The sequence below is a fragment of the Lepisosteus platostomus genome, chromosome 7 (assembly GCF_059453375.1).
Source record: "Lepisosteus platostomus isolate fLepPlt1 chromosome 7, fLepPlt1.hap1, whole genome shotgun sequence".
NCBI lineage: Eukaryota > Metazoa > Chordata > Actinopteri > Semionotiformes > Lepisosteidae > Lepisosteus > Lepisosteus platostomus.
In genome coordinates, this window is record NC_142617.1 from 39,660,297 (window position 1) to 39,675,306 (window position 15,010).

At 45.8% G+C, this 15,010-nt stretch overlaps 1 protein-coding gene across 2 annotated transcripts; it reads left to right on the forward strand.

Moving 5' to 3' along the window:
• The first annotated feature begins 346 nt into the window (after positions 1–346).
• On the forward strand, positions 347–13,724 carry LOC148658714 (uncharacterized). Of its 2 annotated transcripts, none has more exons than XM_088640232.1 (5): positions 347–484; positions 7,485–7,705; positions 8,202–8,307; positions 10,379–10,474; positions 10,951–13,724. In XM_088640232.1, the coding sequence occupies exons 1-5, from the start codon at positions 449–451 to the stop codon at positions 12,454–12,456; spliced, it is 1,965 nt and encodes a 654-aa protein (XP_088496358.1). In that variant the 5' UTR covers positions 347–448; the 3' UTR covers positions 12,457–13,724. The 2 variants fall into 2 exon arrangements, with proteins under 2 accessions (XP_088496358.1, XP_088496357.1); XM_088640231.1 differs by lacking the exon at positions 347–484 and adding an exon at positions 3,528–5,435.
• The last annotated feature ends 1,286 nt before the right edge of the window (positions 13,725–15,010 follow it).

A 15,010-nucleotide genomic window follows, 5' to 3' on the forward strand; every position in this document is an offset into this window, starting at 1 on the left:
AATGAAGAGTTGCTTGAGTGACGGACCACATAAGAAGGAGATTTCCTTAATCTCTTCCTAATGGGCTCCGTAGGACTCCTGGCATAGGCCAGAGCATGGGACATTGTCTGTTCAATCTGCCTTGAGCAGTGGGGGGTCCTGTTTGTCTGTTTGGAGGGGGGGGGGGGGGCACATTGTAAGGGTGTTTCGGGAAGACAAGTTTAAACATAACCTGATCCCTTCACGGGGTGAGAAAGCTCCCTCCCTCCCTGCATCCACACACACTTGAACAAATGCAGGACTGCCTCTCGTCTATATAAGCCTGAAGGATGAGCAGAGCCCGCTAGCTTTGGTTGTGTGTGTGAGACTTTGCTGCTGCTGCTCTTCACTGCTCGTTGGTGTCCTTCTCAGGCCCGTTCACCCACGCTGCGCACCCCGGGGACAACAGAAGAACACAACCTGAGCCGTCATGATCATCATCATCCCCCCATGGGCTACCGTCAAGGTGAGCAGCTAATGATGCTTTGCTTTTTGAAATATCTGTCCTTGTGTTGCAGGTGGTACCACACGATGGTATATTATCAGCCCCAGCTCTGACACTTGACTGTGGGTCATTCCGAGAAACTTCATTAAAGACTTTGTTTTGTGAGGTGACACGTTCTCGGTGAAATAAATTTGGACAAAAGAGACCGAGAAACGACTAGCTGTCATTATAGAAGTATAATTTGCTACATCCACTCGCGAGAATCTCCCACAGATGCCACATTTTGGGGAGGCTGCTGAAGTTTGCAAAGGGCTGTGAGGCAGGCTGGCAGGTGGGATTTGGGTGGTCAGGGTCCGAGTCTGGGTCAGGGACTCTTGATTGAGCAGCCTCGACCTTGAGAATGTAGGACTGGTCTTTTCCCATTATTGAAAACTTTAACTTCTTGCAACCCAGAATTTCCACTTGTCATGTGAAATACCTCATCTATTTTCTTTTTTAAAAGCTAACATTGGATCATAAAGTACTTTTTTTCTAAATTTGATCATCTGGCAACATTTCATTAATTGGCTCACATATAAGGAAGTGTCTGGAGTAACTCCTCCACCTTGCCCTAGCGGCTACCACTTCTCTGATGGCTTGAAATCCAGCACAGTGTTCTCCTGGATGTGGTATACAAAACACGAAGCAGAAAAGGAGAAGTAACCATAGCTGGCCATTGAGAAGTGTGCTGTTTGTGTGTTACGAGAGACTTAGCGATGGTGTGTGTGGGAGAGAGAGTGCTCCCTGATCTCTCTCCTTCTCCTGCAGCAGTTCCTCGGGGCAGCACTCCGTGAGCAGGCCTCGTCCTCACTTGCCCTCTCTCCTGCCTGCACCAGACCCGTCTCGCTCGATGGGCCCTCCATAAGATCCCTCCAGGCAGCCCACAGCATGAGCTGTGTTCAGCCACTCGGATGCCTTATCCTGTTCACCTTGGGATTTCTCTGTATTTTTCCTACATGCAATATGCCCTCTCTCAACCTTTCGAACCATATCCCTTGCAGTGCTGAGCTCTGTCTAGCAATGTCTTTACGGTGTTTTCCCATCTTTGATAATGCCTGATTGTGCGTTACCATCCCCGAGTAAGAAATTCTGTGCTCTTACTGTCCCTTACAGTGCCACCCCTCCACGCACTCAGTATTCATAGATAAGCCATGCTCATAAAAAAGAAAATGCCCTGGGCTTTTACAGCCAAATTTGAAAGAGAGTTTAATATGATCCTTTCAAGGGATGAATCACTGGTCAGGGCAAACAAGGATACTGCTTTGGACACAAAGTCCAGTGCATTTATTGCACAAAGAGAGGGAAAGGGTTAAATTGCTGTACCTTCTCTATTTTAATCTCCTATGTTTTATTCATGCCTTGTTTCATTTTGCCCTTGTAACATGAGGAGGAGGCCTCTACTGTTTAAAAATAAAAGGAAAAAAAACAGGTCAATTTCAATGCAGTCAGAGATGTTCAAAAGAAGAGAGAGGATCTCTGAGTTCTGGAAAAGTAGAAATCCTTGTTCTCTGTATAGGAGATGTATCCTGACCTCTCTAAGCAATACTGCCTGGAATCAGGGTTTTTCCCTCAACTGTTCTCTTCTACTGAAATATTTATTGACTCAATTGGAAGCTGTATTCTGAGAAAAGCATTTAACAATAGAAGGACTGCTGGGTTGCATTTTCAAAACTAATGGAATTAGCATTTTTCAGCCTTTTCTCTCCTCCTAATCTGGAATGATCAGTTTTTGATCAACTTGGCTTGACCATCATCCTTCTTATTGCTACAGTGAGGGAAATCATGCCGACTTTGCCTCCAAAGGCCTCTTTCATCAACCCCCCCCTGATTTCCAGGCTGTGAGCCCCACTGGAGAGACAGAGACATCATCACATCACAGCGTCAGGCAAGCCGCAGGCGATACTGCTACTTGGAAAGCCCAAAAAAGCCATTGTTGGCAAATCTCAGCCAAGTGTGTGCTTGGGGAATCCCCTTCCTAGTGGGTCAAAAACATGATTCAGACCTGATCTGACAATATGTGGATGACAGGGTTCAGCAATAATGGCAAAGCTGCTCTGGAGGCCATACTGTATGTGAACAGGTTTTCTAGGCTGTTTCCTCAGAGCAAGTCTTCAGAACAATCCTTGGATAGCAGATGGCAGTTAAACTTCGTCGTGTCTCCTGTGTCCCCAGGACTTTGTCGCCTGACCTCTCACGTGCTCTTTAGTTGTCATTAATTATTCGCCCACCTGCTCGTTATTGGAGGCTGGCAGTACAGTACAGCAATCAGTAACGTTACAGACAGAACTACAGTCAAAGTTAGGGGTCAGCAGAACCAGAGCTAGATTTTACCAGAGAGGATAGCCAACAGATCACTTGCGAGGACCAAGCTAAGTCTGAAGTGTTCTGATCTGAGTGGGCATCTTGCCCCCTTATGTAAGGGTTCGATATATTTGCATTCTGTCCAGTCACGCATGGACAACAACTTCCATATTTTCACACACATTCTTTGGAGGTCCAACTCTGGCCCTTCACTGTGGGACTTGCAATGCTTCTGGGAGGGATGGGAAACTCACCAGTGTGCTCTAGAACCTGACCCGGGGCGTAATTTATACTGTAGAAATATTTCAAAATACAAGCGGATCACTCTCCATAGTGCAGGCACGTCAGTGGTGACCCAGTGTCGAGAGTGGCAGGCTAACATCAATTTAGAGAACCTGTCAGTAACCTGTAAGTAGCCTTAAAATAACCTAAGTCACTGCGTCTCCTTTTCTCCATCCTGTCAGACAATTAAGGGCATCCAGCCTGCAGGAAAAGAAAGTGTGTGTGAGAGAGAGAGAAAAGAAAATGCAAAAGAACAGCAAAAACAAACAATCCAGAAAAAAAGAGATACAGCCTCTTTGCTAAGTCAGCTGTCAGGGGTATTTGCCGAGCAGAGGAAGAGAACGTGATCAAGGGTGACAGGCGCTCAGCTCTCCAGCTCAGCTCCTGGTAACTCCCGGCACTCAGCACCACAGCACAGAGGAATGGAGCAAGCCTTGGAGCAGAACCTGCTGCCATAGGTTCTTACGGGCAGGTATCTGGGTCACCTGTCATGGATAAGATGACCATATGGGCCAGCTTACCGATGGGTCACTTGTAGCTCCAGAGAATGCCAATCTAGAACCTGGTACCAGCTAAAGTCTGAAAAATTTAGATTTCCCATTCCAGAAACACATACAGCTAAAGGTTCTTTAAACTCAGAAAAAAAGGCCTTATTAAGTTACTTGACTACAAAAGGGGCTGCTTGAGGGAAGGTTCAGCAATGCTTGCAGAAAAGAAGCAAAAAGAAACTGGGTCATTCGAAATGCTAAATGCTAAATGCTAGCAGAAACTGAAACCCTGGTGGAATGACAAATCTTTCTTTGCAAGAGCAGGATTTCGAAAATTCAGTCCCTCAGTGCGGATTCGGTTAGGGCCACTGATCGAGCCTGCTGAATGATCCCGAACTCGACCTCCTGCCCCTCATCTCTCACCCTCTATTATCAGTGTGTTCTGCTCCTGCCCCTCATTTCTCACCCTCTGTGGTCAGTGTGTTCTGCTCCTGCCCCTCATTTCTCACCCTCTGTGGTCAGTGAGACCTGGTCCTACCCCTCCTTTCTCCCCTCTGTGGCTGAAGGGCCTAGTACCTCAGCTGGACTGGACCATGCTGCTCCCTGACCTTCTGAAAAGACAGTTCTGAAGAGACAGTGACTCACGCAGCTCTTCCAGCACTCATGCTCTAACACCCACTGGAACTAATGCAGGAGAATTATCTATAAGAAATACTGTTTCATCGAGGGTTGTTCTTCATATCTGGACAGACAGAAGGACAGAGAGATACACACAACCAAATAAAGAGGTGAAATAAGATGCCGCAAATACAGAAAATCTTCTAGCACCACTAGGCTAATTCCCAAATTCCCTAACCTCATTTGTCACTCCCCCCCCCCCTCCAAACCCTTCTCAAAACCCCAGGACAAACTGAATAAAAATAAAGACAACAAAAAACAACGCTGTGAAAAGACCAATGCCAACATGCTTAGAATAAGACTAATGCCTCACGCTCTCTGTGACTCAGTGATAGGAGCCAGGGATTAAAAAAAAACAAACACACTGAACAAAAGACGATAAAAAACACACACACACACACACACACAGAATGAGTCAAGCAGTTGCAGAGATGAACACATCTCTCTCACCCTTCTTGAAGTGCACACAGCAGCAGCCTCGGCTTTGAAAAGCAGTGCTGTGCAGTGCACTAATAATACCCCAAAGCCACTGTTTCCCAGTGACTGTGCACAAGGACCAGGCTTCTCTAACTCCTATACTTTTTTTTTCACCAAGCTGTCCTCCATTGCAGAAATACAGACATTCTGTGCTGGGGAGAAAGGGAAAAAAGAGAAAAAAACCATCTTCCGAAACCTGTCATGTACAGTACGTAATTCTTTTATTAGGACTAGGCTGGAGCTAAGCTGTGGAGTGGCAGTGCCCTCTCTCTCTGCAGGCCACAGGATTGGGAGAGTAGTAGTAGCCCCTCCACCAATGGGAGAAGAGAAAGCACAGGAGCAAGGTTACTATGCATGAGCAGAGAGGCTGGGCGAGGAGGAGCCTGAGTCGGGCTGTACACTCACAGTAGGCAGCTGAGGCTGAGCTGCGGCGCTAAGCTGTCACATCCACACACCGATCAGCAGCTTCGCACTGGCTCTGACTGGCACTGTGCTGCTGCAGTGTGCCCATGTAGTGCCTGTGCCACCACAGTGCCCAGATCAGTCTCCCTTTATTTTTGGGGGCCGGACTGTCTCTCTCTCTCTCGTTGTATTAATATATATCCCACACTGGACTGGACACCTAAGTTGGCACCAAAGGCTGGCACGGGTTCGGCAGGGCAATGGGCTGTCGGCTCTCTGGGCTCTGGCTAGGTGATGGCTTGGAGGTGAGTACTGGACTGGGGTGAATGGGGCTGGCTTGGGGGGAATGGAGGCTTTCGGGGTGATAACCTGAAATCAATGTGTGCAGGGAATGTGTCTGTGGAGGAGAGACTTGGGGGGGGGTGCATGCTGTTGGGGTTCTGTGTGGCTCATTGTGTGGCTGAGTTGTGTGTGAACTGCAGTGTCTGCGTGGGTCTGGGCAAAGACATGTATTGTGCAGGACTTTTCTCCTGAGCACTCCAGCAGAAGAAACACATGCAGTGTGGTGTCTTCGGTACTTACAGTCGTGACTGTTTTTGCACACGAAAGCAAACATGCTTAAAGGAACTGAACGCTCACAAGTGCAGTTAAGACTTCATTTCTACCCTGGGTGTGTAAAACAATTTTCTTTACACCATTCAGCTAGATTGATCAATCAATACACCAATTTGAAAATAACACATCACAAGAGTAGTCAGTTCCCACATGGGGTTTGCAGTATCTGATTGTCATATGCACTGTATGTGAGTATCTGGTCCATGTGGAAATCAGTGTGTGAATAGGAGATGTTCATGAAACTGAAACAGCCTGCAGACTATTTAGACTGAAGGCAGCAGTTCTAACATATCTTCCATTCTTCATTTTTGGGATTTAGTTCTTGGTCCATGTGTGGCTGGGGTTGCCTGAAGATGTTATTGATAAAAGCTGCATCCCTTTTATTGCTCGAAAGTGATGATTGCATCTTCGCTCTTTTTTCTCTTTACTTGCACCTTAAAAAAAATCTTCACTTGAGCCTTGAGCAGGGACATGCCATCTTATCAGGCTAGTTCCTAACAACCTCTGGTTGTATTTGATGAGACCTTGCCTGGCAGTATGAACACTACTGTTTCAAAAAAGTCTCTACAAAGATCCAAAGTGAAGTTTGGGTTATTGGCAGCTTGTTTACTGCTTCTTATTAAACCATTTGTTAATCTGTTTTGTTTCCCCTGTTTGAACAGATCCCCTCTCCATGCACACACGTTCTATCTAATGCTTTAGAGATAGGGTGAAATTGAATGAGTAGAGTGGTCAAAGGTTCTGCACATCCTTGCTTACTTACATCCACAGCTGTTGTGTGTTAGCCCTGCCTCCGTTTTCCTCCTGTGGTCCTCTAAGAAGTAAATGCCCCTGATACTACCAGTTTCCTCTTGTCCCACACCTTTTAAATCTCCCAGTGATGTTATACGTGTTGAATCAGGGGACACTGACAAACCCTGTCAATATTTTGACTCCTCTTGTGCACTGCCTTATTATTCAATGGGTCGTTGAAGCTGTGCTTTTGTGCTGAGGAGGTGTTTAAACAGTCATATCAGCAAGGTCTGACTGCATGACTATCCCAGAACAGCAAAGGCAATTTAGACTAACTTAGACTAAATGAGTTTGACTCTTTTTGTTCCTAAGACTGCAGATTTTTTTGGGTGTAAGATTAATGAGTTTTGCAGACAATGACTTACATAAATAATGAAACCAGTGGATGAGAAAGATTAGGTTTAGGTTACTGATGTGCTTGGTCTACTTAGTGCTGACTCGTAGGTTTTAATTTTCTCTAGGAGAGATTCTTTGCATCTTGTTCTGAACTTAACTAAGGGCCATTTAAAGATAAAATCATCACTAACCGGTGCTGTAGAAACCCAGTTCGATTTTTGTCGTGTTGATGTTCATTTGGATACATGCCACAAACATCAAACAGCTGTAACCGGGAGAACACAGAGTTTAAACAGCTGGCAGAAACTGGCACGTCAGTCAAAGCAGGACTCTTCCTGATGTAACCCTGATGTAAGCACTGTAGGGCTCTCAGTGTAAAAATATGTGCCAGTGTACATTTCAGAACAAACATGCTCTAATGCCCCATCGGTATGAAGGCCACATCAGTTTAATTAATCAGCTTGGCTTTACTAAGGGTTAGACAAAGCAAAAGAGATGGCAATTACGAATGAAAAAATCAAACCATCTGATTTTATATAATGTAGTATAATGTAAAACTAAGAATAAGTGCCAGGACTTTGAATTTTTCCCATTTCGGTGACATGTTTCAGATAAACGGGCAGGATTTTTCTCAGGCCAACCAGCAGGAGGCTCTGAGGATCTTTGGCTGCCGCCATGAGCCGGTCACTCTTCAGATAGATGGCTGGAAGACCCACCCTCAGAGGAGGCAGACATCAGACTGCAGCACCCAGACAGAGAGACCCTGGGACACCCTGAGAGGCCTTGGGGTCACCGTAGGGTCATCACCCAGGCTGAGCACTTATATTGACAGGTAAGACAACAGGTGTTTTGCCAAAGTAGAATTAAAAGCCCCTTTCAGACAAAAAGGGCATTTTACCAGTTCCCATTGCCCTGTGACAGCTGTGGTGCAAATAGCAGCTTTCTGAACAAGCATATCCGTCAGTCCCTGTGTGATAGACAAGGACAAGGTTGCAGATACTGATGGTTTCATGCCTGGCACTGTGCTGTACATGTATTAACTCAACATCAAAGCAAATTGGCTGGGGTGTCAATTTCCATAGTACATTAACAACAGCACCTCCCCGTGCAAAATACTGCTTACTGCATCTCCTGTGTGTCATACCAGAGTTTGATCACTGTAGCTGGAGCACAACCTGATGACCTGATGCAAGAATAAAAAGCATTACACATCCTAGGGGCCAAAATATGATATATTGAGACTGGCTCTACAATCTAAGGATAAAGTATGCCTTCTGTTACTGTGTTGGGTTCAATTCTGGACTCAGGGAATATCCTCTCTTGTGCAGGCCCTGCTGCAATCACATGACCCTGCCACGTGACCACTACAACGCCCATGAGTACCTGCCCAGCATTCCCCATGATGTAGAAACTATGGACCGACTGGGATACAAGGTAAGCTTCCGGCGTCTACTTATTTATACTACTTATTATAGTAGCCATATCACCCTGCAACTCACAACTGGCAACCCACTGAAGCTAAGCAGGTGTGAGCCTGGTCAGTACCTGGATGGGAGACCTCCTGGGAAAAACTAAGGCTGCTGCTGGAAGAGGTGTTAGTGGGGCCAGCAGGGGGTGCTCACCCTGCGGTCTGTGTGGGTCCTAATGCTCCAGTATAGTGACAGGGACACTATACTGTAAACAGGCGCTGACCTTCGGATGAGACGTAAAACAGAGGTCCTGACTCTCTGTGGTCATTAAAAATCCCAGGACATTTCTCGAAAAGAGTAGGGGTGTAACCGTAAAGCGTCCTGGCCAAATTTCCCATTGGCCCTTATCAATCATGGCCTCCTAATAATCTCCATCTATGAATTGGCTTAATCACTCTGCTCTCCTCCCCACTGATAGCTGATGTGTGGTGAGCGTTCTGGCACACTATGGCTGCCGTCGCATCATCCAGGTGGGGCTGCACATTGGTGGTGGTGGAGGGGAGTTCCCATTACCTGTAAAGCGCTTTGAGTGGAGTGTCCAGAAAAGCCCTATATAAATGTAAGCAATTATTATTATTATTATTATTATTATTCGACTCATTTGTGCCTTCTAGATCATTTCTGCATTAACATGCAAAGAAAAAAAAAGCCTTTGTTGGTTTCTATCACTTTTTTGGCAAAGACAATCACCTCTGATATTCATCTTGGCTTCATCTTGGCCTAGGAACAAGTGACTACCTTTCAGGAATGATTGTGTGTCAGGGTCTTGCCCTAGCCCTCCAGATGACATAAGACCATAAACAATCCCTCCCCCCTACTCTGCTCTTAGCTTACATTTTGGAAATTAGATTGAGATGCATTTGAGACTGAAAACAGAGGGCACTTCTTTGCACAATGAGTAGTAAATGTCAGGAGCAAACTAGCGTGAGTTGAAGCTGACTGTGATTGGTCAAGAAATGGGTACACAGACTCTTAGATTAACCAAACAGGCAGGATCATCTAAAATGGCCTCCCTTTCTCATGCCCCCTGCTATAACCCTTTGATTCCCGTCTAAGAAAATCTTCCAAAACTGATACACAGGTGGTAGTTTTCGACTGCTGCCACAGCCACACACAGCATGCAGGCTGCCTGGCATGTTGCACAGTGTGCCGAGCCTAGCGAATCGAATTTTTTTCAACTGAGAGCTGTGCTCACATGTGCAGTGGGAGGCTGCAAGGCAGATTTTAATGAAATCCCTTTTGAGAACACGAGAAACCGCTGCACAGAAGAAAAACACTTTCACAGCCTTCCGCAGCAAAAACAATCTACCCTTCACTAGCTGATGGAACTTAAAGTCTTGTACACTTCACTTCCAGGTATCAAAGAGCTGCACCCTCAACACAACATGCACTCTCCTGACGTATCACAGTAGACTGTCATAGGAATACATATTACTAAAAATAGATTAACCCAGCACTAAGCCTTTTTTTAGCAGTGTGAAGCAAAAAAATAGATTTAAATTTGCGCTTCATTTTCAGTAGAGGTAAATACTGTATTATTAAAAGTATTTAAAAACATAAACATTCAGCCCTCTCGCTACCTGGTTTAAAAAAGATGGGGAGGTCTCTTACCTGGTAGGGCTCTATTTGTTCAAAGCCAGTTGGAGAAACACTAGCCTCCTGGAGCTGGCTGAATTATTCTGCTATTATACTGTACATGATTAAGTCTACCTCTGCAATAGCTACAACAACGCAGTTTTCATGCACCAAATCTCGTCACTCTTGTACTGGTAGTTTAACCCTGTACCTTGCCGTTTTCTAGTTTAGATAAGCTAGATCTTGAGTTGGTTCTACCTACATACGCACAGCGGAGGCTCAGCTCGGTCCAGAGAGAGGACGTTCTGTATAGACCTGTATTCTATATGCTCCACAGGCTCCTTCTTCACATTGATTGGTTTTTCCGTGATTGATTAATTTACTGGGTAATCACCCACGTTTTCTTCTTCTAAACTTTAGCCAGGCTGACTACTAGTGGTTTCTTCTGCTTCCTCTCTCAGGACCCTGAGTTGTACAGGTATGCACCTAAAGGAAGGGGCTATCTGATTGGCTGTTGCAACACTAACATGGAGGATCCAAACAGCTTCCTGAACCAGGTAAAAAGATCTCCTTGGCATAAGTAGATCTGTGTCATGGTGTCAGTCTTACAACCCACCCACGTAATGTGTTAGCCTTGATGGTAGTTAATGAATGCAATAATTAATCACTTTACACAACAATGCAGTTTCCTACAAGTCTGTTCCAACAAGCTAAGGCTAAACAGTTAAACTGCCTTTGGGACACAACTGACCTATTAGATGAATCACTGTTTTTCTGAGCTTCATCACCAGGCCCTGAAAGCTGAGGGGCACAGATCTGTGAATTTCATTAACATATGCTATAGATATGTTTTTTTTAAAAAGAACATTTATGCTTTTAGCTAAGACAAACACAGACTGTATTATACTGTATTATGTCTGTATAAAATAAAAACAATACGTATTTGGCCTGATATAAGATTTTAGGAGAACATTACACATCACAGATGGAACATTTCACAATTTTGACCTTTTCCCTCCAATCTGTGTTGCAGACTGAAGAGGAGGAGGCAGTGCGAGAGAAACGACCAGGGTTCCCCCCTCCCCTGCACGAGCTGGACAGTGGGCTGGGCTGCACTGACGGCAGCTTCCACCAGGGGGAGCTGTCGGGGCTGGAGACGGAAGAGGGGGCTGAGGAGCCAGGCTCTTCCCCGGTGGAGCGGACCAGCCGGGGGTCGCCCTCCTCTGAGTCCCTCATCTCCTCCGAGCTCAGCGACTCCGGGTTCTACAGCGTCAGCACCGGGGAGTTCCGCCGCTTCCAGCGGCTGCTGGAGAAGAAGATTCGATTGTACCGTGCCAAGATGGCGTCCAGGGGTGCTGGCGACGGGGCCAAGAGGGATCAGGCAGCTCTGAGGGATGGCTTCAGGACACGCCACGACTTGGAGTCCATCCCCGAGGCTCTGACGTGCCAGCCAAGGGGTGGGTGGCCACAAGACGCAAGCCCCACCACTGTGGCTCGAAGGTGCATGATGGGGGTGTCCTCTGTGCAGTACATGAAAGCAGAGAGCCCTCACCTGAGCAGGTACGGCTCTAGCACCAGCCCCAGGCTTTCCCCTAAAACAGGGGCCTCCCCCTGTGGCTCCCCCTGCAGCCAGAACAGAGCTATGCAGGAAAAGGACTCACTAGCAGACGTGGGAGGGAGAGGCAGCCAGCAGGGGGAGCCCCCGAGCTCAGAACGACGGCAAGCAAGCCACTCTGCTGCGCAGGAGTACAAAACTCCCCCCGAGCAGCCCCATCACAGGAAACCTGCACAGGACAGCACCCACAAACCAAGCCAGGATGATAAAATCAAACACAGCAAGGTGGGCTGTCACAGTGGCTCCTGGCCAAGAGGCACAGCTGAAGACAACAGGGGAATACTTCCGGGGGACATTTGTAGACGTGGTTTGAGCGACAGGCTGGGCCCACTGGAATGCAGCAAGAAAACGGATAAGCTCCCAAGCAAGGGGGCTTCAGCTCGTGGGGAAGGGCGATGCCAAACATCGTATCAAACCCAACAAGACTGCGCTGCCGGATCCTGGCCCAAGGCTGCAAGAGGCTGCAGCCAGAAAGCTGGCCTTCACAGCACCCAGGAGGGGGACTTACCTAAGTCAAAAAAGGGGCTTCCCAACCCTCGGGTCCTGAGGAACCAGCTGCTGAAGGCTCGGGCCTCGCGGCTGGCAGATGAGCGAGGCGGGGTGACCACAGACGAGGAGATGCGCAGCGAGGTGAAGATGGGGCGCTACTGGAGCAAAACAGAGCGCAGGAGGCATCTCCTGACGGCCAGGGAGCAGAGGCAGAGGCAGCTGGCGAGGGGGTCGGGCGGGGAGGGGGCCAGGAGGAAGGAGGCGTCCAGCGTGGTGCTGGAGCTTAGCAACAGGAAGCGGACTCAGCTCCGCAACAGGAAGTTACTGGACAGCTGGACCACAATTGAGGAGCTGCTGACCCATGGCACCAAGACAGCTGTGGGCACCAGTGAGATCATGTGTCCCAGCCCTCTGCTCTCTGTCACCACCGTGTAACTCAGGGACATGGAGGGAATCAATTCAAGTTGCACACAGCCCTTATGAAGCCATGCCATGACAAAACATGGTAACTTCACACAACCTTACTGGGGATTGTCCCTATGTTTCCTCTAATTTAACCTACTTTTACTATGGTTTCAGTACACTTTCATTGTGTGTGCATAAAAAGATGGGACAATGTTAACACCACAATTTGCATAACGAGGCTTTAAAAGGGTAAGATCAAAGAGTGCCAACAGATTTCATGCACATTTATTACAGTACACTAGCATTTGAGATTCACAGACCGATTCTAACAGTGCTGTTTTATATACAATGATTTATGATTCTTGAAGCATATCTCAGATAGCCTGTTTTTAAAAACCCATACTGCTATTTTTACATGAAATGCTGCAAATACTATTTAACATGCTGTTTCAGAAGAGTCAATGGCTTTCAGCAGGCATGTGATGTTAAAATAGGATCAAATGTGACTTACAGAATAGCAAGGATATGAATTCTCAATAAGCCACTGATAAGATTTGATTAGAATCTCAGGAAAGCTTTAATGCGCTAGAGTAGTGTGTCTTGTTTGTGTATCTGCACAGGCAATCTATACTGTACAGATCTTACAAAATGACAACTGAAACACATCTGCACCTGGGTTAGCATGTAATAGTGCAGAATTCCACCACTGTCATGTTTAGTGTTATAAACACACATACATAGTCATGTAATGATTTCTAAACCAGACATGCATTTATAACTGGAGACACAGTTTGCATAGCCTACTGTACATCCATCACATTGTATGCCCTACAAAATATATCAATTATCACATCACAACTAATGACAATTATGCAATGTTTTCTGAGTTTGTAATATAGCTACTCTGCACAGTGGCTCCAATAAATATCCACACATCCTAATGCCATCATTTTTTAGCTAAATTGCACATGTATTCTACCAGTATCTAAGCAGCATAAACAGCAAGGATACACTGACATCCTCGGATGATTATAACATAAGTGGGCTGTTCTCAGTCCATCTCGAGAATAGCCCACTCTTGAAAAGTACTTATAATCCTACAGGGCGGTATTTAATGTAAAAGCCAGCAATGTACTGTAATACTGGTCTAGAACTTCTCATGCTGATGTTGTAGATAAAACCACCTCTTACTAATGGTCTGTTAATGGTATATGCTTTTGAAGACATCTTTGTATATATTGTACAAGCAGTTGTAATAAAATGAGATTTTAAATGATAAAATAAACTTGGGGACCGTCCATTTCATTGTCCCTCTACTTATTTTGCTAGAACACTCTACAGTCCTAGAAAAACCTATTTTGATGCAACAGGGTAGTGGTATTCAGTTTGATGATTGTCATCTGCTTTCTAATGGCTTTAAAAAAGTTTACATAAAAGTGCACCACAGAACACGTCTGGGACTTAAAAAAATAGTGTTGATCATTAATATCTCAGCTGAATCAACAGTGAAAACAGTTTCCCTTCAAATCAATCAGGGCCCAGAGCAGTAGACGCTTTTACCAAGAACTTAATCTGGAGTCTGATATACTGTATCATATCCTCACTTTATCTCTAGAGAGACTCCACTTGATACAAATTTCAATATCAAAACAAGGATGTGGGGACTATTTGGTTTTGAAACATCAGATATCTGTACTAAGGCTTGCATTATGCCCTTGAAGACAGAAATCCAGCTGGCCAGATCCTCCATCATAGTTCTAAGCATGCAGAGCTGCAAATAGCTGTAGGCACTCCTTTTAACGTAAGAGTGATGTGAAGAGTGCTGTTTTAAAGCAGGGATTTTCAATCTTTTAAAGCCCTTGACTGGGGGACTCCACTTCCAAAGAAAGCATCTCATCAACAAGGACGCCCAGTTAAAATAAGGACAGTCCCTGGGAAACCCAAGATTGAAAATCCTCGTTTGACCTCCTGGTATCATACCTGAGTGAAGATAAGCCCTGCCACAGCCAGCCTTAGCCAAACATCACCTCAGAGCTCGAGATGTACGAGAGGTTTTTGTCATCTAATGAAAGGCAGACCAAGGGATTTGTACTGCTCATCACCCTGTAATTCAGTTCCACAGACGCTTACAAAACAGCCTTGTTAAGTTGTCTTGTAGGGGGGGACAACACTAAATCCTCCACAAAGAAGTTTCATCATCACAGGTCCTTTCAATCCTGAAGGGATTGACCTAGCCACCTTGGAGGATTTCTTCAAGATCAGCATAACACAAGGGCCTGGGGACACTTAGAAGTAGAAATTCAGCGTAGGGCCATGTGAGGCAGAAGAAAGGTGACATGTCTTTACACAGTGGTTTGTGGGAGTCTGAAACCAGTTCCAGAGCTACTGTATGTGGTTTAAAACTGCCTTCATGTAATCCTAAGACAAACAAAAAGAGGTCTTACAACATTAAGCCTATTAGTCCTAGAAACCAAACAAGAAAGAAAAGTTGAACGGCTTCTCATCTGCAAGCTTTCTTGTGTTCTTAAGAAGAAACTTATGTGGAGAAAGGATGCTATTATTAATTACCCTGGCTTTGTGGAGA